This window comes from Oreochromis aureus, linkage group 17, assembly GCF_013358895.1.
Source record: "Oreochromis aureus strain Israel breed Guangdong linkage group 17, ZZ_aureus, whole genome shotgun sequence".
Classification (NCBI taxonomy): Eukaryota; Metazoa; Chordata; class Actinopteri; order Cichliformes; family Cichlidae; genus Oreochromis; species Oreochromis aureus.
Genome location: NC_052958.1, coordinates 31,320,165 through 31,348,056, shown reverse-complemented (window position 1 = coordinate 31,348,056; position 27,892 = coordinate 31,320,165). Strand labels below are relative to the sequence as shown.

Sequence of the window (27,892 nt, the reverse complement as noted above, 5' to 3'; positions counted from 1 at the left end):
ACATATTACTAAGTGAGTAAGTGTGTTGCTTTCATACAGAGGCAGACCAGTCTCTGCTCTGGTACCTAGAAGTCGATGAGTCACTCAATGCTCAGAAGCACAAGCACAAGAACAAGCACGGACATTTGTATTAAGAGGAGGAAATACGTCAAAGAGTGTTCACATGCATTTGTGTGTCATTACCTGTACAAGGAAGATAATGAGGAAGTAGAAGTTTGCTATCCTTCTGAACTGCTCAAACAGATTCTTGGGGACAAAATTCCAAACTGTATACTGAAATAAAAAAAAAAGAAACCATCTTTCAGGGTTTACTGGGACAGAATAATTGCTACTAAAGGTTCTTTTTTACTAAGTGAAATGGAGGAATTGAATTGCAAATACATAGATGGTGTATCTGGAGGTATTCAAACTACTGTAGCAACTGTTTATTAGAGCAGGAAAAAAACACTTTTACTGTGTCTTATTTATACTGGCCATATTTAAGACCTTACATGAATACAATAATATAGTTAAATGATATTCTGATTACCCCTGTAAAAGATCTTGTCTATGGCTAGAGTATTCACTGGCACTTCCGAATTGGAGCCTGAGATAAAGGAGTACAGCAGCTGTGCTGAGTTAGTGTTCTTCAGATAAACTGCTCACTGGTGGCTCTGCGTAATTTACTCAATAAATGTGCCGTTTAAGTCTTTATCTTACTTTATTAAGATAAAATGCTACAGACAGTTAGGTCCATAAGTTTCTGAACAATGAAAGTTTTGGTAGTTTTACCTCTGTGCACCACCACAATGGATTTTAAAATCCAACAATCAAGATTTGAATCAAGTCCCAAATTTCCATAGGTTCAGAAGTAAAGAAGGATCATTTTAAATGACAGGATTTTTTAGTACTTGAATGAAAATCCTTTTCTGTCAATGAATTCTGGATCCTATGGACATCATCATTGCTGTGTTGAGATGCTCTCTGAGCAGAGAGTATCGCCCAGTACACTTTACAATTCATCCTGCTGCTTCTATCAACAATCACATCATCAGTAAACACTAGCAGCCCAGTTCCACTATCACCCATACATGCCTGTGCTAGTGCCTGGGTTAATGTACTAGATTGTAGATGTGGCCCCTCCTGAAGTTCTTCTCATCTCCTGAAAGGTTTATTTTGGTTTAGAGCTCATTTTAGGAGTTCCATTGACAAGCTATAAATATACAAGTTCAATATTTGGAATCAACCAATATTATGTCTCCCCCATTTATCATAAAATAATGAAGCCTCGCCTGGAACTGGTTGTCAGTTGCTTGTCGAATAACTTTTGAGCAGCTGAAAATGGGGACCATATATTGAAATGGCTGTGATTACTAAGCAGTTAATGCAATGCTTTTGTTAAACCCTTTGAATCAAAGCTCTGCATTTCAAGCTAATCTTTATTGAAAAAAAAAAATATTTGTGTAAAGAGGAAAAATATTTTTAAAAAAAACAAAAACGTATGGACCTAACTGTATCAGTACACACAAATGGCAGAATTAACCTTATCCAAAATCAGTTTGAAATCAATGCCTGACTAAAGCAGGTGCTTTAACCCTCCCGTCAATCATTTAATCTACCAGCTAATCAATGACAGTCATGATTGCTGGAGGCAGGCCCTAGCTCCTGTTCTTTGTTATCCTTTTGTCTTGCCAGTGCTCCAGCTGACCTACTTAGCCTCTCACCAACACACAAGTTTTCTGTCTGTGCTAATCCTGTTATCAACAAATCACACTTTAAGCTTATCTCTCTCCTACCACACCAGAGATGCACACTAACGTATTTACCACTGGTCAACACTGGTGTCCGAAACCAGACTGAGTTTAGAGTTTCTCTGAATGACAATTTTTCTGTAACCATAGTTGCTGTGACTGCAAAATGTTAGCGTTCATATCAAGAGGGTTTTTTTTTTACACAAATTTTAAGATCATAACTGTAACATACCTTGGATGAGATGATTCTGTTGTCAGCAAAGCGTTGTGGTATGTAGTGGCCATTCTGGGGGAAACGGTTAGCTACGTACACTGTCCTGGTATCACTCTGATGAGGGGGGTCAAAGCCCTGAGGGAGAAAAGGGTGAGGCAGAAACACCAGACAAGTGTAAGGAAAGATTAAAAAAAAACAAAAAACAAACAAACAAAAAAAAACTGTATAGCTACACAGATTTAAAACATCATCACTTCAACACCACACTGACTATAAAATTGCAGTTAATGATGTCATTGCAATATTATGATCTTATTTTAAACCAAGTTATTTAATACTGTTGGCGGTGTGATAAACCACTGCAAGTCTACACCGCACTAAAGTCCACCTGGAGCAACGTTTTGTGCTTCTATTCATTGTGGTTTCAGCTGCTAGTTGGGAGTGTAAAGTGATTTCTCTGTGGGCTGTTATTTTGTCGAGTGCAGCACAGCTTAGTTTGGGGCTTGACAGATTTTACAGTAAGAGACAGAAAGAGAAGCAATACCAGACACGATGCTACTGTTACAGAATGTAAATACACATGTCAAGAGGGAGAATATGGCAATGTGGCATTCCTTGTTTTATAATAACTGTATGTTTCCATTTAAAAGCAAATTTCTGAAAAGCCAGCCACGTGTAACAAACATGGTAAAAATTTCAGCAGTTTCAGTATAGAGTCAAATCATTTTCACTTTTTCAGACAGTTAGACAACATAACACATTTATGAAAGCAAAACAACTTTACAAGTAATGCCATGAACTTGAATGCAGACAAACCTTATTGCAAACAATGTGGTAAGGCAATAATAACTAGATCAGAACAGCTGGTGTAAATCCCGCTTACCATAATGATATAGTCATCAGTGAGTGGGGGTTGAGGGACCTGGGAAGGGATCTCAAGACTGGATTGTAGGTCGCTGACCATTGGTATCATAAGCCTTGATAAGTCTTGAGATCTATTCTCAGGTGCCTTAACCCCCACTCACATCAGGTGACCTCAGTAGGTCACATGATAGGATGGGGCAAGGTGTCACAGTGGTTTGACCCGAAATCTTTGACGGTAATGGCCAATGCCTTTTTTCACATCTTGGCTAATGTGATGACACAACTAATAGTGGGTAGACAACCACTTCCTCAGTGACAACCTCAACTGGAGATAAATACCTGGGACTTGGAACTAAAGAAGCCTCTTAAATATGAGGAAAAACATCTTTTTAAAAAAACCTGCTTTTCAAGCTCTTTAGACTTCCATGTTGTTGTTAACTGAGAACTACACAGACATGTTCATATTGTGCACCTCAATTTTTCTGACCTGCTGCATTCTACCATGGCTGCTGCATCTGGGTTGAAGACACGAGGGTATGATCATGTTGGTTTTTACTGCCATAATAATGGTATTTCAGTAGAGAAGCTCAGAGATATCTCCCTCAGATATACAGAGGGAGATGTTGCAACAGTTCAAAAAACTTGAAAGTCTTTGCTTCCACTTTTGACTTCTTGTCCTCCTACACTGGCACTTATGTGGCAGTATTGTATGAGTGGCGACACATATTGTTCAGGGGAATACTGCAGCAGCGGTCTTCTGCTGCTGTACCTCATCTGCTTCAGGGTTTGCTGTGTTTAGACTGTCGACTAGTCTGCTCATTGTTTGTGATATAAGTGGAGGATATGATTAGACAGCTTTTGATATATTTCAGTCACATTGTTATAATAGTGCAACAGAATTATGTACCATACATTCATAATTCCCTCTGTTGCAAAAACTAACTGCAGGACATCTGCATTTGAGGCCATGTTCTAATTGCAATCTGCCTCCAACACAAATCTGTCCAAAGCTAACTTCCATACTTAAATACTCTGGTTGAACTGTATGTAATTACATACAACCTTTCATGTTTTACTTGCAGATTAAAATTTCTCATTTGAAGCATCCCATTTCTTTTTAAAGCAGCACTTGTTGTTTAAAGTCACTTGTAAATATTTCATAAACATGCTACTTAAAATGTACCTCAAACATATTTACATTCAGATTGAGCAATTCAAATCTCCAGCATATTCTGGCAGGTCTTTTAAAGTCACTACACCCTCAACAGGTAAGAAAAATAACACCAATGACAAACAAGGTGCACTTTTCAACTAGTGACATTTCTAAGATTTTCTGGCGGTGACTGGTCTGACAAACCCCACCCAACTGCTGTACAAAGAACATTAAAGGAGGCGTTTCCTATCATTCCAAAATGTAAGTGACGCAATACGCACACCCAAACACACAAAAAGGAATTTATCTGGGTCACGTCACTACACTCCCAGAAAGATCCACCTCTGTTCAGGGACACATGTAAACCATTAGTATTCATCTTTGTAATGTTCTCAGACTCTCATCTTTCTCCCATCTGACCGTCGTGAAGATTAATGCAGCACATGCAGTTCAATGACTGAATAACAGAACATCTGTTAGCCTTTAGCTCATATGACTTTGTCATACAGTAACTCAGCCAATGGGCAATGCAGGTGATGGCATAAAATCAGTTATCCACTTGTGGAAACAATATTTTCAGTATTCTTCATTTATTTTTTTGTATTAAGAGGGAAAACTTTCTCTCTCTCTTTTTCTGCATTTACATTTAGTAACACATTGATCAATTAACTACTGCAGCAACTTTAAGAAACTGTTGTTCAACAGTTATTTGATCTACACAGCTCAGTAGGCATTGTTGAAAGTACACGAAGAAGGTGAATTCTGCATTGTAGTAACACCATGGCCAATTGGGATTTTGAAGAAGTGGTTGCAGAATTAAGGAAAGGGCACACAGGCACCGAGCCCCAAGATGTTCTACGTATGTGTGTTTACACACGTAACATATCTTGGGGCTCAGTAACATAGATATCCTGAGCCCCTGGCAAGAGAGGGAGTGCATTTCCCAATGGCTTAACAAAATCCATAGTAGACTGTTTAAGTAGTCTGTAGTTTGAAGGGAAGACACCAACTTGTCTGTAAACACCCATTTACTGACGGCTGAGCAGCAGTTAAAAAAAAAAAAGAAAGGAGAAAAAAGAGGTCTATTTTAACACTAAAAATATGAAGGCTACTTTATATGTATAGTTAATATGTATATATACACTGTCCTCATTTATTAAGTGCTTTACAAACTCAAACATTACAGCTAAAAGGTGGATTTGTCTTGGTGAGATAGTTGTCCTTTACTTGAAGTTAATGGGTAACTGGAGATTGGAAAGTATGTAGACTTAAGCATTTTGTTTTCTTGTTTGTCCCAGTAGCACTGCATTAAAAAATGTCTTGGATTGGAATGAAAAAGTAGACAAAAGTTTAATGATTAAATTAAACCAGTAAACCATTAACTTAATGGCTTACCGCACAAATGTTATTTGTAGTAGTATAAAAATGCGATATGTATATTGCAACTTTTCTAGTCTCATCAGTAATGGCAAACAACAGCTCACTGTGATCTCTTAACCAGGGATATTTAATGTTCTCTTTTTAAAGAAAATGAAACTGCAGATGGTGAGGGGCCAAGAAGTACCTTTTGTAAGCCAAAAAATCCTCACAGGCAGCAAAGCAACAGATGAGTCACTGAAATTGATCAATCCTTACAGAGAGCTTAAAGCAGTTACAAATTTTAACAGTGCAAACATCATGCTTAACACATCTTTACGCAACTGCTGTGAGCAATCCAGGCAACGGTTACTGGAGATTTACTCTGTTCTTATTTGCCACCCAGTTTTTCAGGCAAGTGTGGAAATGGCCTGAGCACTACACAGATCTAACATTTAAGTTACCTGATCATTAATATCTTGGTTAACAATAACTTTGACTTCTTGTCCTCCTACACTGGCACTTATGTGCCAGTGTAGTTAAAATGACTGATGGCCAAATACATAAAAACCTGCGTAGCTCTAACAAACATGTTCTCATGTTAAAGAGAACGTTGAGAGAAGCACCTCAGTCGGTGCTTCTGCAAGTCCAGCATTACGGTTTTAACAGAATCTGTTTTCTCTATGGTTCAGCGTTAAGCTAATGACACTTCAAACAAACTGCATGTAATCGCCGACTTCCCCCATTCAGTTACAACCTAACAACAGACCGACACCATCTTTTAGCCATCTTGACACACACCAAAGTTAAATAGGTACAACTCACCGCCCTACAATTTTGGTCACGCTGCAGTCTGCAACCATTAGTGTGACTATGGCTATGGAAATATAATTATTTTACCTGAACAACAGTCCAAGGACTAAAAGATATTCTGTATTTTTGTACATGATACAGAAAAACATCACATTTTGACATTTGGCACCAAACACAAACATCTACTTGGCATTTGTGCTTAAAAATGACTAATTTTATGCTAATTCAATTCACAAGGTAGCTGCCAAAGCATTTTGTGGATCCGATGCAGCTCTGCTATATAAGATTACAGATTTCTGCAGTGCAGCAGGAAGTTTATCTAATGAAGTCTCTGTAGACATTTGTTTGGATAGACATAACATGAAGAGGTTGACTTATATTAAAAAAAATATTCCTAAACAGTTGAAGTGGTTTGGTTGGTTTGAGGACCAGCAGTAATAAGCCGAACACCTAAGGTGAAGTCTAGAGTGAAACGCAAGATATTCTACTTCTATAGCACAAATGTCTGAAAACTGCTTGCCAATCTGAGAGTGGATGGATACAAGTAACAGATGAGTAACAGATACTTTTACTCCTGCTGGGTTTAGTCAATTTCCAACACCACTACCAGGTGTACCTCTCAATTTTGAGTTAAACACCTTCACGTAACCATATATGCATTGCATATATTTTGAACATTGTATGGAAAATGAACATTATACCACTGAAAATGAAGATAAAAGTAGGCTTATAACTAAAAACTATAAAGCTGAAATCAGCTTGTTTTGGTCCACTGACTCTATGCCCCCATCAATTTGAAGGCTGACAGGTAATTAGTCCCCACATAAAGCCTACAAGTCCCACAATGCCTTGGGGGAACAGCCCTGAATAATGGCAACGCAACACAACCAAGGGGTCATATTACAGACCAAGTGGCACTTAATCAAATGCGATGAGCTAAATGGAAATGTTAACAAAAAAGTGAGGTGGTTGTAAAAACAAAAAAAAAAGGGGCGCACCGGGATACACAGTATGTACTCATGTACAGTGGGTACTACTTTTAAACATAAGACTGATGACAACAGCAACAATAAAATAACTGCATATAAGCTAAACTGATGGACAACATAACCAAATAGAAAATATTATAAAAAATATTGTTGTGCAACTCACAGCAACAGAGTAGTCAGAGCAGGGCTAGAGAGTAAGGAATGATATTTTATCATGGGTGACATAAGACAATTAATCAGGATGTTTTATTGCTGTGTGTCAGTGGATTATTACAAGGGCTGCTGCAGCAATATCCAGGAAAGAGCCTGAATGACACTCAGAAAAATGTAGGAAACTCCCATTTGCTCAATGGGCTACAGACGAGTAGTATAGAGAGATGTTTTTTTTCCTTTTGCTCATTTGCCTTCTTTAGAGTTGCTCTATTTTTCCAAATTATATCATGATTAACATGACTTGGTAAAGCAAGGGCAATTCATTAAATACTTCTTTCATAGTGTACTTAAACTACATACAAAACCTCATGAAGGCTTGTGCCAGTCTTTTCAATATCTGTCAGCAAAAACATATAGACCTTAAGTCTCCACAAAGACATCTAGAAAACCCAGTTTCCAGGCTTGTAAACTAAAATGTCAAAGACTTTTCCTTTTGGCTACCATTCCTCATGCTTTAATTTCTGGTTTGTTTCATAGTGTAAGTGAAGCAAGACTGACAATGAAAACCTGTCACATCCCCTCCCTCCCTTCCTCCCTTCCTTTTCATGCCACCAGAAAGAGCTGATAAACAGTATGAGTGAACAAACATCCCCATTCTACCGTCCAGCTGATATTTGGGTCAGACTAATGCCCCTCAACAAACTTTTTCATTAGGCCAGCTGTATTAAGATGCATTTTAATTACACTTTTAATTAAGCAGCCAGGTCAATTAGGCGGGATGGGTCAAATGAGCTGAGCTATCTTAAATTAGGAGGAGGCTATGTACCATTTTTAAATAGACCCCTAACTCTCTGTGGTGCTCTTAATCTCCAAAAGCAAAAAGGATTTTTTTTTTCTAAACAGGCAAACTTGAAGCTGAGCATGACTCATATAATTTAATAAGTGTCACTTTAACTTAACCCTAACTACAGAGAGTGCACAGTGAGCGGGGAAAGGTCAAAAACACCCCCAACACTGATTAAAGTCAGTAGACATGGTGAAATCAACAGTTTGTGTGTGGCTAATCTCATAATATGCCATCGCTCATTCATTCACATGGCTCTTCAGCACTGGTCACGCCACTCTCATATACCGATCACTGAATGTGCTTCTTATCCCAACTCTGCTTTAACAAAGTGAAATGACCACACAGACCTTCATGATTATAGCCACAAGCACCGTGACACTGCAGCTTTCTTCAGCCATAATTCAGAACTCGGTCTTTCTACTGTACCAAAACGGGCCACTATTGTGGTTTAACTGATGCCTTTGCCCGTCAATGCGTCACGACCGTCATGTTTGTAGGCAAACAACAGGTGATTACAGCAGAAACAGGATGCGGTGTGACGAATCAAATCACTTCAATTTCAAATAACAAATACAGATATAGATCATGTAATGAAAGCAGGGAACAAAGAAGTGGACCGAAATAAAGTTAAAACAACACAAGCTAACCTCAATTATTACCCTCCAGTGTTGAGGCTTACGTCTTAACTAGCTCAGTTAAAGGTAGTTTATTAGTCCAATGAACAAATATTAAATAGAACATTTAAAATTGATCTCAGTCTAAGCTAAAGTAGTGCGTTAACACTAGATAAAAGCAAGCCAGAGACGCTTTTTAACTTTGCCAAGTTTGACGTTGTTAGCCAGCTAGCTAGTGTTAAGGTAGTTAACTCTCAGGTGCATTTAGTAACGGAAATCACCCGACAGTTGTTAAAATGCTATCAAAGTTCGAACCAAACTTATACCTCAAGCTCAAATTTAAACTCAACCAATGTCCCTTGTTGAGGTCTAAACTCTTAATTACTGACAGCTAGCAGATAAGGTAACTGTTAGCTAACGTAACCTACACCTGTCATCAAGGGGAAATGGAATGTTTTGAACACATCAGGAACAGCTAATTGGCTAGGTTAGCTTGCTCTCTAAATAAAGTTTATTCTGCTTTCCGCGGGCTAAGCCTTACAATACGTAAGGACACGGGCTGCTGTGGCGAACTAATAAGAGGAAACCGGTAGGTATGAAGAAGATGGGACGTGCGGTTTCATTTACCAGCTGCTGTCGTATCCACCGAAGCATCCTTGCAGAATACGTTCCAAGTAGCCAGCACAGTCGCTAGCCCAGCGCTAGCAACTAGCTACTCCAACAAAACCGTCCCGAAACATAAATATTTCCCACGAGAGGCAATCCTTCTCGGTCGCATTACGCGACACATTCACACGGCGCCACTGTGCTATAAGATGCATTCAATCATTCCCATTCACGGTAATGTCTGACAAAAACAATTTCTGTTGTGTTTTTTTTAAAAAGTGACAGACGGCTGGCCACAGAGTCCCACCGAGCAGCGCTGCTACATCTCTCCTCTGCCACGATCACTTTTCCTCTGCCAGCAGCCTCAGCCTGTGCAGATACAGCTCTGCTCTCCGGTGGCCTTTGCACGCCCCCTGCCTGTCTGCATTCACAAATGATAGCTAGATAGGCAAACAGATGGACAGATAAAGTAGCTAGATAGATATTTTCCATACTGTGCGGGATAGCCCTGACTCTACATAGTTCATAGTGTGTATAAGAATTTCAGATGTGTGGTATAATAGGGATCGTGCAAGGTTCTCCAGGTTGCTTACTAGGCAGCTAGGAATGGTGTTTGACTTGGAGTTGGAAATTTTGTTTAGGTGCATTTGTTTTATTCTAGTGTATCTTAAATATCTTAATAGACTGTTTATTTATCATCTCCTGAAGTAAAACCTAACTACCTATGAGCTAGAAAAACTGGTCCGTTTATCTTTTATCCTTTATCTCTTTCTTCTAAAACTGCTCTCCAGACCAGTTGTTCCAGATTTTCTCTTGTAAGGCATCTCACATAAAGTGAGGTCATCTTAGTATAAGTGTCTCTCTCTCCCTGTGATGAATCCATTACTTTTCCCTCCCTCCTTGCATACTTGGCTGCATCCCAGTCAGTCGATAATGTATATAGAGAAAATGATGCCTAACGTGGAATGCTTGAGAATTCAGCTATCTGTAAGTTTCTGGATTGCACCGTGCTCTTTGTACGTGATCGAAAGCACCAACATGATACTTCTATTGATGAAGAGTGAAGAAGAGCAAATGGCAAGTGATAATGATCCTGTGTAATCAATGTGTTCCAGCAGCTATATTTGGACCAGAACAGCTGCAGCTGCCCAAGCATTTCCTCTCCTCTCTGTTTCTGGCCTCCTGTCAAAAGGAAAGACACCCATGTATTTGCATGCTTTTGCATCATCCCCAGTACCTTCACCTTTGCTCCTTAAGTGGCCAGAGTGAGTCTACTATCTACAGCACACAGTTTGTCTGATTTCTGACGGACTTTTCATGATGGCAGTCTTACAAAAAAAACAAAAAACAGTCAAACAGTCGATATGCATTTACCCGAGATTAAGACTGCTTTAGGTCAGCAGCAGGCGAGAGTGACTGTGTGCGCAACGTCTTGCCTTTAAGGCCTCGTCATCTATCACGTACAGAGTAACCAGTGACACAAGCCCCATTGTGTGCTTTGTGTTTCTGCTCTGCATCCAGTAAAAACAGAAATGTCACTTTTTAAAAGAGCAGATTTACTCTGCAAATCCTGCAGATAATCTGCTATCTGTCTGCATGTGTGTGTGTGAGCCTGGAGCTCAGTGTTTCTGCCCATGTGACTGCGAGGGAAATCTCTGGTTTACATTGGCTTACATAACGCCACTGCAGCAGCAACATCTGGGTGCTCCTACCTGACAGCTGGACTGGAAACAGTATGTCAGTTTTTAATGTGAGAGGCTGCCAGGGCTGTGCATATTTCAGCTGTTGAGATAAAAAACATTACATTTCCAAAATGTGTCAGAGAAATTCTTTTTCTAGTTAATCTGCGGCTTGCTGAGGTTGCAAAGCAACTAAAAATAGTGATTTAAGCTCATCATACACATGTTAGAGAAAACAACCAATCCTTTATTTGGATTTTAATCATTTGCTCTCAGGAAACTGTCTTGTGTAATCTAAGTGTACTTTTTTTACTTTAAGTTTCATGGTCAGCCGCATAGTGGTCATAGACATAGAAACTGCCAATTGAAATGTGTGTGTTGTACCTGAGACATGAGATGACTGGCCAGTGATCCATAATGCCCTCAAAGTCTGTCATGGAAATGGATGGCAAGGCACCAGACATTGTTTGGCTGCCTGCCCAGCTTTGTATTGAATTCAACTTATACTGCAATCTTGCAAGTGCTTACCACACGGTACTGTGGTCTAATAATATTACTCACCACACTGCACCGTTCAAGGTACAAGTCACTTACCTGCATGTGTGCCTCCTGACTCACTGTTGGGCCACACATGTTTTGCATGTGTCATGTGAGACATTTTCCAACCATGGCTGGGCTACACTGTAGAAAAGATGGCATCTTTATGTCTGTATAACATGCAGCAGTGTTTCTAGACACACATTATTTTAGAGGGGGAACCAGCACCACGTGTTGTGGCGTACATGTACTCCATTAAAAGGAAATACTGCACGAGTTCTTTGTTAAAAGTAGCAACGTATGTATCCACCACTGCCTATGGGTGTGAAGACAGGTACGAGGTCTTCAAAGTCCATTTAAGCAATAAATCAAAAATGGAAGTAAAACTAAACTAAAGAGGCTGTCATGTAAACTGTGCAAGGAAAGAAAGCACGGGTGTTTGACCTCTGGATTTGCCTTACATTTGTGTGAGGCACACCCAGTTTTGTTTCGAAATGACTTGAGGCAATGAGAGCCTGAATTAGTAGGACAACCTAAAAGCTTCCTTTCCTTTCCTTTCCTTTCCTTTCCTTTCCTTGTCAGTGTACATTAAACTGAATTAATTCATCAGGCCTGTTTAACCATGCCCTGGATGATCCTCTTGGTAAATACACCAGCGCTAAGTGGCTTTCAATCATTACCACCAAGTATCCCCAGCAGTACTAATAGGCTTAGGACAAGTTCTCATTCTCAGCTCAGACTCTGCTCCCTCCAAGTCCAGCTTACTTGCTCAGGTTTCGGTTACCACTTTATATGTGGGTATGTTAGCATTTGTCTTGTTGCGTTAGCATGAATAAATGTCTTACTGTGAGGGAAAAAAATGAAGAATGGACTCAGGGGAGCCTAACATTGGTCGTTCTGCCTCTTAGGGAGATAGAAAATTAATGGACCGGCTTTTAAAGCGGATGGCTGAATCAATACCAAATGGCCATTAGTCCTGAAAATATAAATAAATAAAACATTGCTTTCAGAATGTTACTGGCGTGAAAAAGGGAAATGATTTAGTTTAGTTTTCTCAATGCTGGACACTGGTCCCCGAGAGAGGCAGCAGTGGGGGAAAAGTTAGTTTCTCGGTTAATTGATAGTCACTGGTGGGAAGTTTTTAAATAATCTATCCAAAGGAAAGAGCTGTGGGGGAGATCTAACATGTGGTATAAGTCTCCCTCTTGAGGACAAAGGAAGGTGTTGCAAATATAAAACAACAGTTCAGTAAACTTTAAAACAGACACTGCAGTTTTCTGAAGTATCAAAGCCTTAATCTCATTCTAAGGCCCAAAGCCTGAATTTTATTAATTTACTTTTCAAATGTACTGAACCAGTCGCCTTTTTGAGAAAAACTTTAAACCCCTCTTACTCACTGAAAGACATCTTTTCCACAGTGACACGCTTTGTAATGAATAAATGAAGCCACAGGAGATGGAAGTTAAACTGAACTACAGCACAGATATTAAAATAACACACACAGGAATACTGATGTCATTTATATGATATACGGAACTTCAGAGTGTGCAGCTAGCAAAGGTGTGGCCAAACCAACAATGGTTGGAAACAATGTGAGAGGCCGAGAGGATCGGGTTCCAGAAGAGTCTTAAAGCTCTCATACTGTGACTCTTATCATGCAAATGTCTATCTGTCTATATATATATATGTATTTATATATACATATATATATATGGATATATGGAGAGAGAGAGAGACACCATCAAATGTAGGATCTACCAAGGAGATGCTCTGTCCCCACTGCTGTTCTGCATAGGCCTGAACCCCCTCAGTGAGATCATTAACAAGACTGGCTAAAGATACTGACTACAGAATGGAGCAGTTGTCAGCCACCTCCTGTACATGGATGACATCAAGCTGTATGCCATGAGTGAACGAGGCATCGATTCACTGATCCACACCATCAGGATGTACAGCAATGACATTGGAATGTTGCTCGGAATGGAGAAGTGTAGTCGGATGATAACAAAGAGAGGGAAAGGTAGTCAGAACTGAGGGGATCGAACTACCAGAAGGCAACATTGCAGACATAGAGGACAGCTACAAGTACTGGGGATCCCACAGGCAAATGGGAACCATGAAGAGGTCGCTAGAAAAGCTGGAACCTGTAGAGGGTCAGGCAAGTCCTGAGGAGTCAGCTGAATGGTAAGAACAAGATCCGGGCTATCAACACCTACACCCTACCCGTGATCAGGTACGGGCAGGGTGTACCTGATCAGCTTATTATCCACTAGGATAATAAGCTGGCCAAAGGAGGAGATAGAAGCCACTGACATCAAGACGAGAAAGCTCCTGACCATGCATGGAGGGTTTCACCCCAAGTCCAGCACCCTGAGGCTGTACGCTAAGCGTAAGTAAGGAGGCCGGGGACTGGTGAGTGTCAGCACCATGGTCCAGGATGAGACAAGGAACATCCACGAATACATCAGGAATATCGCCCCAACTGACCGCGTGCTCAGTGAATACCTCAGGCAGCAGAAACCCAAGAATGAGGAAGAGGAGGAACCATCATGGAAGGACAGGCCCCTGCACGGTATGTCCCACCGGCAGATAGCGGAGGTGGCTGATATCCAGAAATCCTACCAGTGGTTGGACAAAGCCGGAGTGAAAGACAGCACAGAGGCACTAATCATGGCAGCACAGGAACAAGCTCTGAGCACAAGATCCATAGAGGCTGGGGTCTATCACACCAGGCAAGACCCCAGGTGCAGGCTGTGTAAAGATGCCCCTGAGACAGTCTAGCTCATAACAGCAGGGTGTAAGATGCTAGATGGCAGGGCATACATGGAATGCCATAACCAAGTGGCTGGCATAGTATACAGAAACATCTGTGCCAAATATGGCCTGCAAGTCCCGAGGTCAAAACTAGGGTGGTGGAGAATGACCGAGCTAAGATCCTGTGGGACTTCAAGATACAGACGGATAAACAGACATAGTGGTGGTAGACAAATAGAAGAAGATGGCCAAAGTGATAGATGTAACGGTTCCCAGTGACAGCATCACCAGGAAAAAGGAATACGAGAAGCTTGAGAAATACCAAGGGCTCAGAGAAGAGCTGGAGAAAATGTGGAGGTGAAGGTCACAGTGGTCCTAGTGGTAATCGGAGCACTAGGTGCAGTGACTCCCAAACTAGGCGAGTGGCTTCAGCAGAACAACATTGGAGTCCAGAAGAGTGCAGTCCTAGGAACAGCTAAGATACTGCGCAGGACCCTCAAGCTCCCAGGCCTCTGGTAGAGGACCTGAGCTTGGAGGATAGACTGCCCGCAGGGGCAAGAGGGGAATTTATATATGTATTGTTATATATAAATTCCCCTCTCTGTCTCTCTTATCCTTCAACCTCGAGTCCTCTACCAGAGGCCAAGTTACCCTTCATTTGCACATTTGTAAAAGTAGCTAGTTAAAACTGGTTGAATGACTGCAGTTTGGCTCTTTTCTGTGTCTGTGTTTGCTGTCTAAGTACATGTGTGTTACCAGGTGGGTGGTATTAGATTTCCTAAGAAACTACCCTGCCCTCCTTACTCTGTGACCCAGTGAGACGGGTGGGGGTGGGGGGTATCTCTTCATCCACTTCACTGGACTGGGTCATAGATGACAAACTGTGTGCGTCTGTGATAAATGGATCACCACTGAACGAACCTTCATAAATAATCCACAGAGATCGCGGAGGGTTTTCCTTTCACTGAAAAGCATCAGAAGAGCCAGAAAAAAACAGCTGAACATTCTTTTTTTCTCACTAATTAAAGCTAGAAAAAAAGGAGGGTGGGGGGATAAAATTTTTGTATGGGTCTTATGGTCAGTTCAGCACAGAATGACATTTTGACATCTTGACTGACAAAGCTGTTTGAGGTGTAATCCTGTATACAACCTCCTCACTTGCTTCAGTTAACATTCAACTATAAGAAAGAGACTGGGCAAAAATGGAATCCATCCATCCAAAGAGAAAACAACTGTTGACCAAAAAGAACACAAATGCTTATCTTACATTTGCCAAGAAACATCCTGATGATCCCTAAAATATCTGTGGACCGACGAAACAAAAAATCCTGAAGCAGAATGTCCGGCCATCAGCTCATGCCCTGAAGCTCAAGCTTGCTTGTGCTAAACAGCAGGACACTAGCAAGTCTGCCTCTGAATATCTAAAAGAAAAACCCAAAATGATGTCAAAGTCTGAGTGAAGTCAAAGCCTAGTCAAAGTTAAGATGCTTTGGCATGTCCTTAAAACCCTTGAATGATCCTGGGGACATTTAGTGTCATTCTGTTTTTTATTTTGGCTGTGCTGAATGAATATAGCTCATATTTGCCAGTGGATATTTAAAAATTGTTGTCTCAGTTTGTGAAATTTGTTTTAAATGGCTAAGCTATGCAAAAAACACCACATCTGATCCTCAGGCCAAAAACAAATGTCTCAGTGAAAATAGTTGAAAATACAATGTTTGATATCACATTTATCTGAACATGCATTCTTATGTTAAGATTTTTTTTAATTTTATTACCTTTAAATTTTAAATTTTTCATATTTGTCCACCAGGTGGCGCTACTTTTTTTTTTTTTTTTTTTTTACCATTCAAAGCATGCAGCAATTTTTTTTTTTCTGTTTTCTGCAAGGGTGCCTTGCTATTGAAATGACAATTGTGTGCCACATTTCGTGTTGGATAATGGTTTGTGAGTTTGTGTACGCGCGCGCGCGCGCGTGTGTGTGCATGTGCACAAAATGACCTCAACACTCTGCTACGTCCGAGCAGCCAAAGGTTTGATCCCGGGACCTACAGCATGCCACCAGCTATGCACAGCTGGTGCTGCAAGTCCCTCTCATCAGCAAATATAACGGCAGTGTGACTTTTGCACAGAGAGAAACAGAAGAGCTGGCAGCACCACGTGAGCTTAAATGCAAAGACCACAATCTGTCCATTTGCAGCCTCTGCTCCACCTCAGCTGGACTCCCTCGTCTTTAAAGGGTTAAAATCCCCCCAAAATAATTAATATCTGATATTTATATTTCTGACTGAAGTAGTTTTTAAAAGATTGTGTTATTTAAAGTGGCAAAAAACATTACTATAAAATACTTTTGCACCCATTTGTGTGAAGGTGGCATTATTTTTTTACAGGATGGGTTTTTGCAAGAAATCTGAGACTGTAGAAAAAATTAAAATGCATGAAAATCAGTGTTGCAGCCAATCACTGACCCACCTCAGGGCCTAATAAAAATAGTAATCATATACTCTTTGAAATTTATTTTATGGAAATTATTTAAGTCTTTTTCTTGTTTTTTTCCAATAAAAATAGTGGAGCTATGTAAACATACTGGCCTTTAAAGGGTTAAAATAAAAAGAATTATAAATATTTTTATATGTATATTTCAGGTTTTAAAAGTTTTTAAAAGACTCAGTTAAAGTAGTAAAAATGTGACTATATAATATTTTTACAGCAGTTTATGGGAAAGTGGCTTTTTATGGCATTAGGGTAAAAGCAGTCAGTTTATTTAAGGATCATCTAGGGGTTAAACAGGTTGCTCTTGCTGTAAACCCCCTGCGGTGTGGTTGAATTAAAACAATTCTGCAAAGAGCAGTAGGCCAAAATTCCAACACAGTGATGTAAAAGATTGTGCGTCATCACAAACACTTGATTGCAGTTCTTGCAATCGCGGCACAACGATTTATCAGGTTTAGGGGCCACTTACTTTTTTGCACATGCCCAGGTAAGTTTGGATAACTTGTTTCAGTTAATAAGTGAAATCATCATTCAAAAAAATGCAGTTTGTATTCACTCACATTATCTTTGTCTACTATGAAATTTTTTAAAATGATCTGACACATGTAAGTGGGACAAATATGCAAAAAAAGAATAATAATGAAGAAACGTGCAAATACTTTTTTCACAGAATTGTATAGGCTTTTATTGGAAAACACTACACACTGTGCACAAAACCAAACCAGCAATTATTATACAAATTTCTAAAATTTTCCAAAGCTTGTCAAATTCTCATAAAAGGACAATTTTTTACAAACACATTGTGCACAAACCATCATCTGAATAAGGCACCATGAAAAGTATAAATGAATGGCCTTGTTTCTTTTTCTGCCTGCACAACAAATCAGTGTCATGACACACAAACAAAGAGCTAATGAAAGAGCTGGAGCTAAAGAAATAACAGTCTCGAGTGCCATATCAAGGCTTGAGTAGATGTCTCCGCAAACCTCCTTCATTGTCTGAGGTATATATTGATGAGGCTGGCAATTACATGCCTCCCAACTGCATGCAGAGTTCAAGACCAGAGTGTGATGGAAAATGTGTGAATCGGTGCTTCTGGTTATAAAATATATAGATGATATCTGCAACAACATGTGGCTATAGCCGCCTTCATGACATAGTTGGCAAAAATTCAGTCTGAGTGATTTAGTTACTGAGTTTCTGATTCCTCAGTGTCCCCTGATATCTGTTCTCCTTCACCTCATCCTCCAGCGTTCTCCTCTAGTTCTGTTCACTGTTCCTCCATGTCCAGTAATGCAATATTTATAGTGTGCAAGCTCTGACTTTTAGGTGAACCTATTTTGTGTTTTCACATTCGTCAGTGTGGAAACGCAGCAGGATTGCAGTTACCACACTGAATGCACATCCTGAGCTTTCCACACTCTTTGTGTATTCGTTACACTTTCTTTCTTTTCTTTTTTTTTGGCAAAACTGTGAATGCATCTCGCTGCTTTACACTCAGTTTGAAATTTTGAGCAGTTTTTCTGAGTTGCTGAAACACTGACGTCTTTTCTGTGAACCACATTCTCGGTATTATCCAGATTGTTGAATTATTCACTCTATTGCCAAAACTTGAAACCCTAGTAGCACACAAAATCCAGTTCACCAAAATGGATGAGTAAACTCTAAACACAATTTGCAGTGGCTCCCTTGTAATGCATAATGGAAACCACAAGAGGGGGGAAAACCCCCCCTAAAATCTGCTGCAGAAATAAGGTTTCTTAAACACACTGATTCATATTCGATCACTCTTGTTGCTAATTAAAGGAAATATATGCTTCATCCTAAAAGTAAGCAGACCAAAATGCAGAATACAAAAACAGCCAAATAAAACACAGTATGACAAAAGACAACACGCTCACTGACCACTTTATTAGGTATGCGTCTTGGACTGGTCACTAATGCAAGCACTTAATCAGCTGATGGTATGGCAACGGCTCAGTGCATTTAGGCATGTGGGCATGTTGGAGTTCAAACAGAGCATCAGAATGGGGACGAAAGATGATTTAAGTGATTTTGAATATGGGATGGTCGTTGGTGACAGATGGGATGGTCTGAGTATTTCAGAAAATGCTGTTATGCTGGGTTTTCCCTCACATAACCATCCCATAGGCTTCAACAAGAATGAGAAAAAAAGAGAAAATATCCAGTAAACGGCAGCTCTCTGGGTCAAAATACCTTGTTGATGCCAGAGGTCACAGACAACGGCCAGACTGCTTCAACATGACAGTCTACCTGAATATTAATGCTGACCATCTACATTCGTTTATGTATCCATCTTCTGATGGCTTATTGAACATGACAGTGAGGTCACTATACACAAATGGCCTCCACAGTCAGCAGATCTCAGTTCAATAGAGCACCTTTGAGATGTGTCATGTGTTATGTAATGGATGTGCAGCTGACACATCTGCAGCAAGTGTGTGATGCTGTCAATTTGGAGCAAAAATCTCTGTGTCATGTAGAATTAAAGCAGTTCTGAGGGCAAAGGTGAGTTCAAACACAGTGTATCTAATGAAGTGGCTGGTGAGTGTACAGTGAAAAACCAGTTTAGAGTGCACAACCAGCGAGGGTGTGTTGTAGGCAGACATTATGTTTTTGGACATTTTTACCTTTATTGGATAGCGATATGGTGGAGAGAACAGGAAACGGGAGGACATGCAGCAAAGGGCCGCGGGTTGGATTCAAACCTGGGCCGCTGTGGTATGTGGTTGCCTGCTCACCCACTGAGCTAAACTACACCCCAGTTGTTGCACTACTGTTGAGATTAGAACCCAGAAAGTTCTCATTTCAAAAGAAGCGATGACCAAAAGTTTCACACGATGAATCACTTATAAAAATCCCTGATTTCACACGTTTTCTTAGTGTTTACTTGATTTTTACTTCTTACACTGTACTGTAGTTATGGTGGAGGAGAAACATGTGAAAGTGGCCACTTTATAATTCTTATTTTACAGGACTGAAATACAGCCACGTTTGTTTATAAAGACGATCTGTATCCTGAACACTTGTGTTTTTTTGAGGTAGTGCGTCATGAAAGCTCAGTATCTAATATTTTTGAAACTTTGTGTTTAGAGCTCTAAGAAAAGAGAGATTGGGTTTCAGCAGTTGTAATGAATAATCAAGCACTTTATACAGCATGTGTTATTTACCCATTCACACACGTGCTTTCTATCGAACACCTCAGAAGCAACTCAGGGTGCAGGATCTTCCTCATGGATACTTTGGCATGCAGACTAGAGCAGCCAGGGATTGAACCACCAATATTTTAATTTGCAGATGACCTGCTCAACCCTCTGAGTTACTACCACACATTTTTTGCAGCAAGCCATATTGAAGTCTGGTTTGCTTCTTTTCCAGTGGTCTTTCAACACTGACATGACAAACCAGTTGGAAGTGACTTCACCTAGCAAGGTTTGAGCAATGTAAACAGGCAAATATTGAACATAGAGAAACAGGGCTGAGAACTAGAGCAGGACGTGGAGACGGTAGGTAAGTTCCAATGTGTATTGTTCCTTCATGCGACACATCACGCACGCATGCACATTGCACAGTAAGGTTTGAAGCAGTTTGCTCAGTTTTTTTCTTCTCATGTTTACTCCACTGCAAAGCATTTATTGCAATCACACCAGAATCTCGGAGATAACACATGACTTTTTGGGTGACGCCATGTGGCAGCTGCTGCAGTGCAACCACCCACGGAGCTCCTAAACTGTTCGGTATCTCGTGTGTCACAAGGTTCCTTCTTGTGTAAGATGGTGACGGTTGGTATGTGTGCACGAAGGTTGCTGTGTGCGCTTTCTCTGCTTTTTTAGATCTGCTTCATTTCTACCAGGACAAGCAGCTGCTTGAAAGTGCAAAAAAAGTTTAAAAAAGCCCCTCGGCTCTCCATCATTCTGACAGACGCACACTTTCAGAGAGGTTTGGTGTAGGTGAAATCCTGCCTGCCTGCGAAGATAGTTAACTCAAACTTCAGACAAACACAAACAGAGGTGATGACAGAAATGCATCAATGTGGACAAAAAATCTTATAAACTGAGAAATTCATCCACATATGCCTACAAACTAATAGCTTGATGTGATTTCATTTCCATATGTGCGCTGCTATTCACCAAAAACGCTTAAATAAAGACTCCATTAAATATAGCTCCCTGTTTTGCTAATGAAAAAAATTACTTTACTTGAAAACTATCATTATCTCATTATATATTATTATTATTAAATTATTACCAATGTAATTAAAACTGAAGGACATTCTATTGAAAAGAAATTTGCCTCAGTAGTTGGCAAAAAAACTGTACTCTGGTTCGCCCTCTGCTGTTTTGTTTGAACTTTCAACTTAGCGTCTCTCTTTTTTTGTTGCTACGGAAGGAAAAGCTAAATTTAAAAATGCTTGTTGACTGAAAATGAGCCACAAGCAGAGCAGGGAGGTTTGGAGGAGAGAGGCTGGTGAAAGAACCTGCATGCAGAAGAGGTTTCTGAAATTAACTGCGATAAAAGCACCTGTGTCAACACCACGTGCATTCTCTTCTCCATGAGGTGTATGCGTTTGGCATTAAGTCACCGTGGTAACCCTGTAGCTCAAATCATATGTCTGCCTGTGTAAATGCTTTGTGTGTATATATGTGTGTGTGTCTGTGTGTTTAACATTGCTATGGAAACATTTGACCCAGGCGACCTTGGCCTTTTGGGGGCCCCTATCTCTCTCGCTCCTTCCCTCTCTTGGCTACCCAGGTAGAGGCCGGCTGAGCTGCAGCTGGTTTGGATGGGTGTGTCTCCATGAGTTCAGACATGCTCAGTGGCGTGGTTTGTTTTAGCAGATGGCCAGCTTAGCGATAAGTCCTTTTTCTACTTAAGCAGTTAAGGCCCCACAAATATTCTACCACATGAGAAATGTCTGTTTTGTTGACATAGTGATCAGGCGGTATCTTAAGCAGTGATCCATACCAAATGAATGACTTTCTCAAAGCTGGACATGTGTCATAACTAAACTCAAAACAGTAACAGTTTAGTTTGTAATGTAATGAATTATATTGGCATGGCATGGCAGAGATGGCATTGGTGCAATGCAAAGCAGCTGAGCCCGTACAGAGTAGAAACACTACAGTGCAGTTAAGAAGAAGGAAACACAGTGATGATCTTTCTGATCTTTCTGACCATTGTTCCAGGGGTCAAGTAAGAGTAAAACACGTGCGTGTGTGTGAAGCAGTGGCCAGCCAAATTAAAGGTGTGCATGTGCAACTGAGCGTATGTGTAAATGTTATCAGGAGAACCTCCGGCTGAACTCTGAGTGGGTTGCTGCACAGACTGTGGGTGAGTGTATGAGTGCATATTTGTGAAGGACTTAGCCAACACTGAAGTCATCAATCAGACCTGTTGAGTTCCATCTTTCCATCTTTATCACATCGTTGATTTTATCAGTGAATAATCATATTTTTACAAAGTGTTGAACTTCAGCCACGGCATAACATCCCCCTCCATAGACACACCCTAGATATTTAACATCCTCTCCACCTTACAGGCCTTTGCACCCTTCCACGCCTGAGGCAGTAAACCTGCCTGTCCATCAGCGATTATGAGCCTTCTAATAGTTTGCTCTGTTTAAATGACAAGCCTTTCATCTGCCAGCTCTCTCCAGCTACATGACTTTAATGGCCCTGACATCATGTAAGCTGCAGCAGCTGGCTGTTTGCAACATGAGTGCTTGTAGGTGTATGCGCGTAGGCCAACGGGGAGCTGTTGGTACCTGCATGGTGGTGCGGCTCTAATCCATGTTTGTTCTGCTCCAGCACCAGAAGAGAATGTCCCACACACAAACACACTTATGGCACACCTGCAGCCTGACACACACACACGCACACGCACTGAGCTCTGCTTCTGCATACATGCTGTGCAAAAAGTAGAAGTAGTTAACACATCCTGTTTGTGCAGTAGTCATTTATCATCAGAGGCGGTGATTAGTATCTTCAAGAGACCTGCTTTTATGTAGCTCAATTCCAGTAGGGAATTTAGGCTAGCATTGCTAACTTGCGTGCCAACTTGTGCAAAATTTTACGTTATGCTTTTTTGTACTTTATTGATTCACTGATTTTGCTTTTATGATTTTGTGTTTTTAAGCATGTTACTGTCATAAAACATGGAAAAAATACCATTTTTTTTTTAGCTTTTTGGATCATGTGATCACAAACTCTTGTCCAATCAAGTTTATAAGCCAGGTGCTTAGATGTATATGTTCTTTAAACTGTCATGGAAGCTGATATTTTCTCCTTAACATACATGGTTGTTAAAGTCTGACTCTATGTCTGGTAATTGAGACATGCATACCAGTCAGTCAGTAAGCTAATCTAAAAGAGTGGCAGACAAGAAAGGGGGGTGGGGTGAGAGACCACCAGCATAGTTACCAATTCTATCTAAAACCTTGTATGTGAGCGAAAGCGAGCTGTTATCGCTCCACACCTTTGATATGAGACTGAGTTTGAGCTGAAGTGGAAAGATTTGCACAGTTCGTTTCACAACTTCTCTTATCTGCACCGACTGAAGTAATGCTTGATACTGCCATTACTTCTGCTACTGTGTGTGTGCGAGACAGAATATCAGTGTGCACACACTCATGGGGTGACTGAAAATGCTGCTACTGCTACTCCTGCAATAATGCAAACGGGGTATTTTGCATTTTGTAACAACTGATAAACAGAATTTAGTAAGGATAAAACAAGGGCTAACAGATTAGCATGTTTTATAGGCGCATGCACACAACATCCGGATTTGGTGTGATTGCAAAGTCTAAGCATGCGATAAGATTTGAGGGGACAGTGATAACCTTTTAAGTGAGGCGCTAATAGGGAGAAAAAAATCAAATCCAGGTGTTTGGGGTCAGATGACTGAAATGAAATGATGTCTGAACAGATTAACACCTTTGAGAATTATTTGGAAGCCAGGGCAAAGGAGTTTAACATTTAAACAAGTCTTGTTTATTGACTACTACTAGGAGTAACCCTCAAAGCTCCTTTCTGAAACCAGCAGTTTTTGGCAGTACTGTGTGACACTACAAAATTTGGTATTGTTCAGAAGTAAATACAACGCCAGTAATGTTGATAAAGTTACCTGTATCAGTATTGGTAACTTATAAAGGAAGCTTATATACGGGACATTTTAATGACCAGTAAATCACTGTGAATTTTACTTTCTACAATAATTAGTTAGCACAACAAAACAGACCTTTCAGCTTTTCATGTATTTTGAAAGTGGGTTTTTTGGAGATCTTCCTTTAAATCACTTTGGATCAGCTTCGGTTGCTTAAATGTGCCATGGTTTAGAAATCAAATACATGTGACAGTCAAGTCATCAAATGTCATGTTAATGGGGGAAAAAGTTAAAAAGCATCCAAAAGTTCACACCAACCAGTATCCATTGATAGACCTGGCCTAATGCATGGTGTGAATTGGGATGTCTTTAAACCAGACTGCTTTTCACAAAATAATTCAATAAGATGCTCTACCTTATTGCATTATGCCAACAACTGTTAGGACTTCACACTTACACAGATTTTGGATTGCTCCTTTAGATAGAAATGGAGATGAAAGGAGAAAGGTGCTTGCGCTTCTTCTCGCTGCTACATATGGAGTCAGGTGTGGGTTTGGGGGCAGACAGACCGGCATGTTTATCTGAAGCCTCTATCAGGCCCAGACCAAACATGTGCCTTATCTGTGTTTCCCTCTTCCCCTGGTTTTCCTTCTGTTGCTCTTGTTACCCCCATATCTTTTCTTCCGAAGAGGCAGCGTGCCACTAAACACCCACAGCTGTCAATGCCAAAAGCAGGAAAGCAAGGAGGATATCGCTTTCTGAAAAGTGCATGTATATATAAATGTGTGTGTAAATGCTGCTTACAACCATACCTGTGAATGCTTTTAACATGGTGTTAGTAAACGTTGCTGTCACCTTAAAAAGATTTCTAGGTTAATTCCTAATTCAAAGCATTTTTGATGGATTTGCTTTTTAAGTGCTCAGGGGAGGATAAAGCTTTATTTTTGTGCCATTTACAGTGAACTCTACACTATTTGCTAGCATATCAGTTAGAGAGGGACATTTCACAGTGGTGATATTTTACAGTTTCTACATGTACTTCAACACAGGAAGCATCAAATAGGTTAAAACTTACCCTTGAATAATTATAACCTTATTTACTGATGTAAACCTTATAAATGCCTGTTACATGTTGTGTAATTAAAGTTCTCGCATGCACTTAATGCTTGACAGACAGTTGCAGCCTATGTTTTGAAGTTAATGTTACAGAAGTAAGCATATTTAATTGCATTGCCCTATGCAGTTTCTCTGATGACATATTCTTTCAATATTCTGTTTACAGGCAGTACTGTCAGTTGTCAGTACGACTGGATACTCAAGCTGCTTCCGAGTAAAATGTGAACTTACTTATACAGTTTATCTTGGATCGCTCTGTGAAGTATACACTAATCAGTCAACTGTACCAAATAATATTCCTTTGGTCCAGCAGTCCTCTTTCCCCTCACTAGATGGTGATACATACTTAGCAATGAGCAGGCCAGTTTTATGATGAGCAGGAGTGGCATTTGTGCTTGGCCACTGTGGTTTCTTCATGCGTTTTTTTTTTTTTTTTGATCATACAAAATACAAGTATAAAGTTACTGGACACTTCATTGACAAGCAGACACACCTTATTCATATTAATGACATTTTAATGATATATTTATAACAAGAAGTGGTTCAGTTCCTGTTTAAGCCGTGAGTACCTTCGATAAACCCGCAAGTGCTGGCGTGTATGTGTTTCCATAGAAGTTACAACATCCCTCAATCTGCCAGTTGTTACTGTATACCTGTAGGTAGGTGCTTGCTTTATATTGGCTTATGTAAGGGGCTACTAGCCCCGCTATGTAGGGTTGTAGAAGTGCACAGGCTGCCCTGGACGACTAAGGGGTGATGGGATCTGAGTCCGTGACCCCCCCTAGTACAGTTGACCCTGATACTTACTACTGTAAGAATGGTTTCAGCTCTCCGGCTGCTACAGGCACAGAAGAAGGGCTCCAGGGCTCAAACCTGCGAAACAACGACTGCCTGGAGTGCATTGTACTGTCAAATATTAACACAGCCTAGCCTACCTCCGTTTTTTCTGTACCTGACCAGACAACTCGGGTGCCCCTACTCCAAGGCAACCTGGGTTTGACAGAAGCATGCACCAGTCACTTTTTAAACAATGTGGCACCTTTGATTTGTTCAGATGGCCCTCATGAACCAAGACTGTTTATCAATGTTAACAGGGCCCTGGAGAACACCAGTGACAGAAAGGAAACCCCCCAACAACAAAGAAATAAAACAAATCAAATAAAACAAATCAAACAGGTTTTTATGACCCAATGTTGTGAATTCTCAACCCCTCCCAAACCACAATAGCCACAGGAAAAGGGCCCAAAGATCACAATACAGCAGAACAATTAAGGTTAACACAGCTTCATCACATTATTTGCAATGTCCAAACCAAAAAAATAGTTCCAGTCTTTAAAGTAAAGTCCGATCCAGTGAATTGTCCCTGGTATGTGAAACCAATAAACAGTTTTAGGTGTAGCTGTCGTGAACTAGAGTTCCAGTCTGTTAGGCTGCCCAGAGATTCCGCAGCCAAAAAAACAAAAAAACAACAAGAACACAGAAACTCTACCTTTGCCTCCAGAGAACCACAGGGTTAGAAAAGAGCAATGTTCTCACATACAGCCAACTTGGAGCAGGGTGAACGACCCGGCCGTCGTCCGGATGACAGGGTAATCAAAATGCCGCCGACTCACATGGCCCCAAACGTCGGGTCCGTGGAATGTATCGAAGCTCTGGCAGTCCACGGGCAATTTGAAGCGAAGTTGCCCAACTCCCCTCCTGGAAACACGCTAGCTCTTTGCCAGGCAGCCAGTGCTGCCTCACTTTCAATGTGAGCTCCGCAGACAAACTCAGCCTCGAGCGACAGGAACAGAGGTGAGTTAGAAAGGGAAGGGCAGCTAGCCTTAGCTCTCACTTAGCTCCTCTGCCCCATGCTATCTCCGTCTCCATTACACCACAGCGCCGCGCCCGGAGGTCCGCAGTAACCGGAGCCGGATTCTGCACACAGAGGGAAACTCCGCCTAGACTCACTGTGATCCCGTCCCTCGCCCCACTAACCTCCCGGATACTCCTTTTCGGGCTCATCCTGACCACGGGGATTTCTTGGTGTCTTGGGCCGTAATGACACGCACGAGATAGGTACCGCACTCCCCACTCGCTCCCAACAGCGCACCTCCCCGTTCACACGCACGTGAGAGCTCGCCTCAATTTGTCACTTCCTCTTGGCTGGTCCAGACGGGCCACTGAATGCCCTACATGGCAGTTTTCCACAAGTTATATATATGTGCCCTCACATTTCCCCCCGGCTAAACCCTGCCACGCCAGTGACATCTCGCATCCCTGAAACAAACACAGAATAACACATATTAACTCACTTGCTCAGTAACACTTTATATCGTCCACATATGAATTACATTACATAACAAATGAACAAAGCAGTGGCCCATTACCTCATCTCATAACATAATCCCTATACTTTACAGGGGGTACCCCTCCGGTTCACCTCAATGGATGCTCAGACTGCAAAACTTCGCCTCGCTCTTCCTGCACTTCGTCGCTCGTCACGGAGGCCCCATCACTCTCCTCCTGTTCACTTGGAGTCATGGCTGCTTGCGCTCCCCCCACTAAATCTGGCTCTGACCCCTGGGGAACACAAGTACCAACATCTTCGACCCCTGGGGCAATGCGAGTGTTCGAGTTTGACACACACGGGGGTGGTGGAACACAAACAACCTCCATGCAGTCTGTATCAGACTCCACTTCTGCTGGTAACCTATAGACATGCCTTAACCGCCGTATCAGCGGTTGAAAAGCGCACAACTTGAACTGATCCCTATGTACGACCTTCACTGAGCCACCTCTCTCTGGTTTGATTGTGAACACAGGAATGTCGGGGTGGTTCTGTTTCACCACCAAACAATGGTTTGGTTCCC

The 27,892-nt window shown here is 41.0% G+C and overlaps 1 protein-coding gene across 2 annotated transcripts in view; it reads right to left on the bottom strand.

Moving 5' to 3' along the window:
* atp11b (ATPase phospholipid transporting 11B (putative)) overlaps positions 1–9,796 on the bottom strand; it is a 65,878-nt gene extending 56,082 nt beyond the window's left edge. The window contains exons 1-3 of one of the 2 annotated variants that reach the window (XM_039600824.1): positions 9,361–9,796; positions 1,963–2,079; positions 184–273 (exon numbers count right to left, since the gene is read on the bottom strand). In XM_039600824.1, coding sequence (XP_039456758.1) covers positions 184–273; positions 1,963–2,079; positions 9,361–9,387 — 234 coding nt within the window. In that variant the 5' untranslated portion in view covers positions 9,388–9,796. The remainder of the gene's footprint in view (positions 1–183; positions 274–1,962; positions 2,080–9,360) is intronic. The other variant, XM_031733791.2, reaches the window with a different exon arrangement.
* Positions 9,797–27,892: the final 18,096 nt, after the last annotated feature.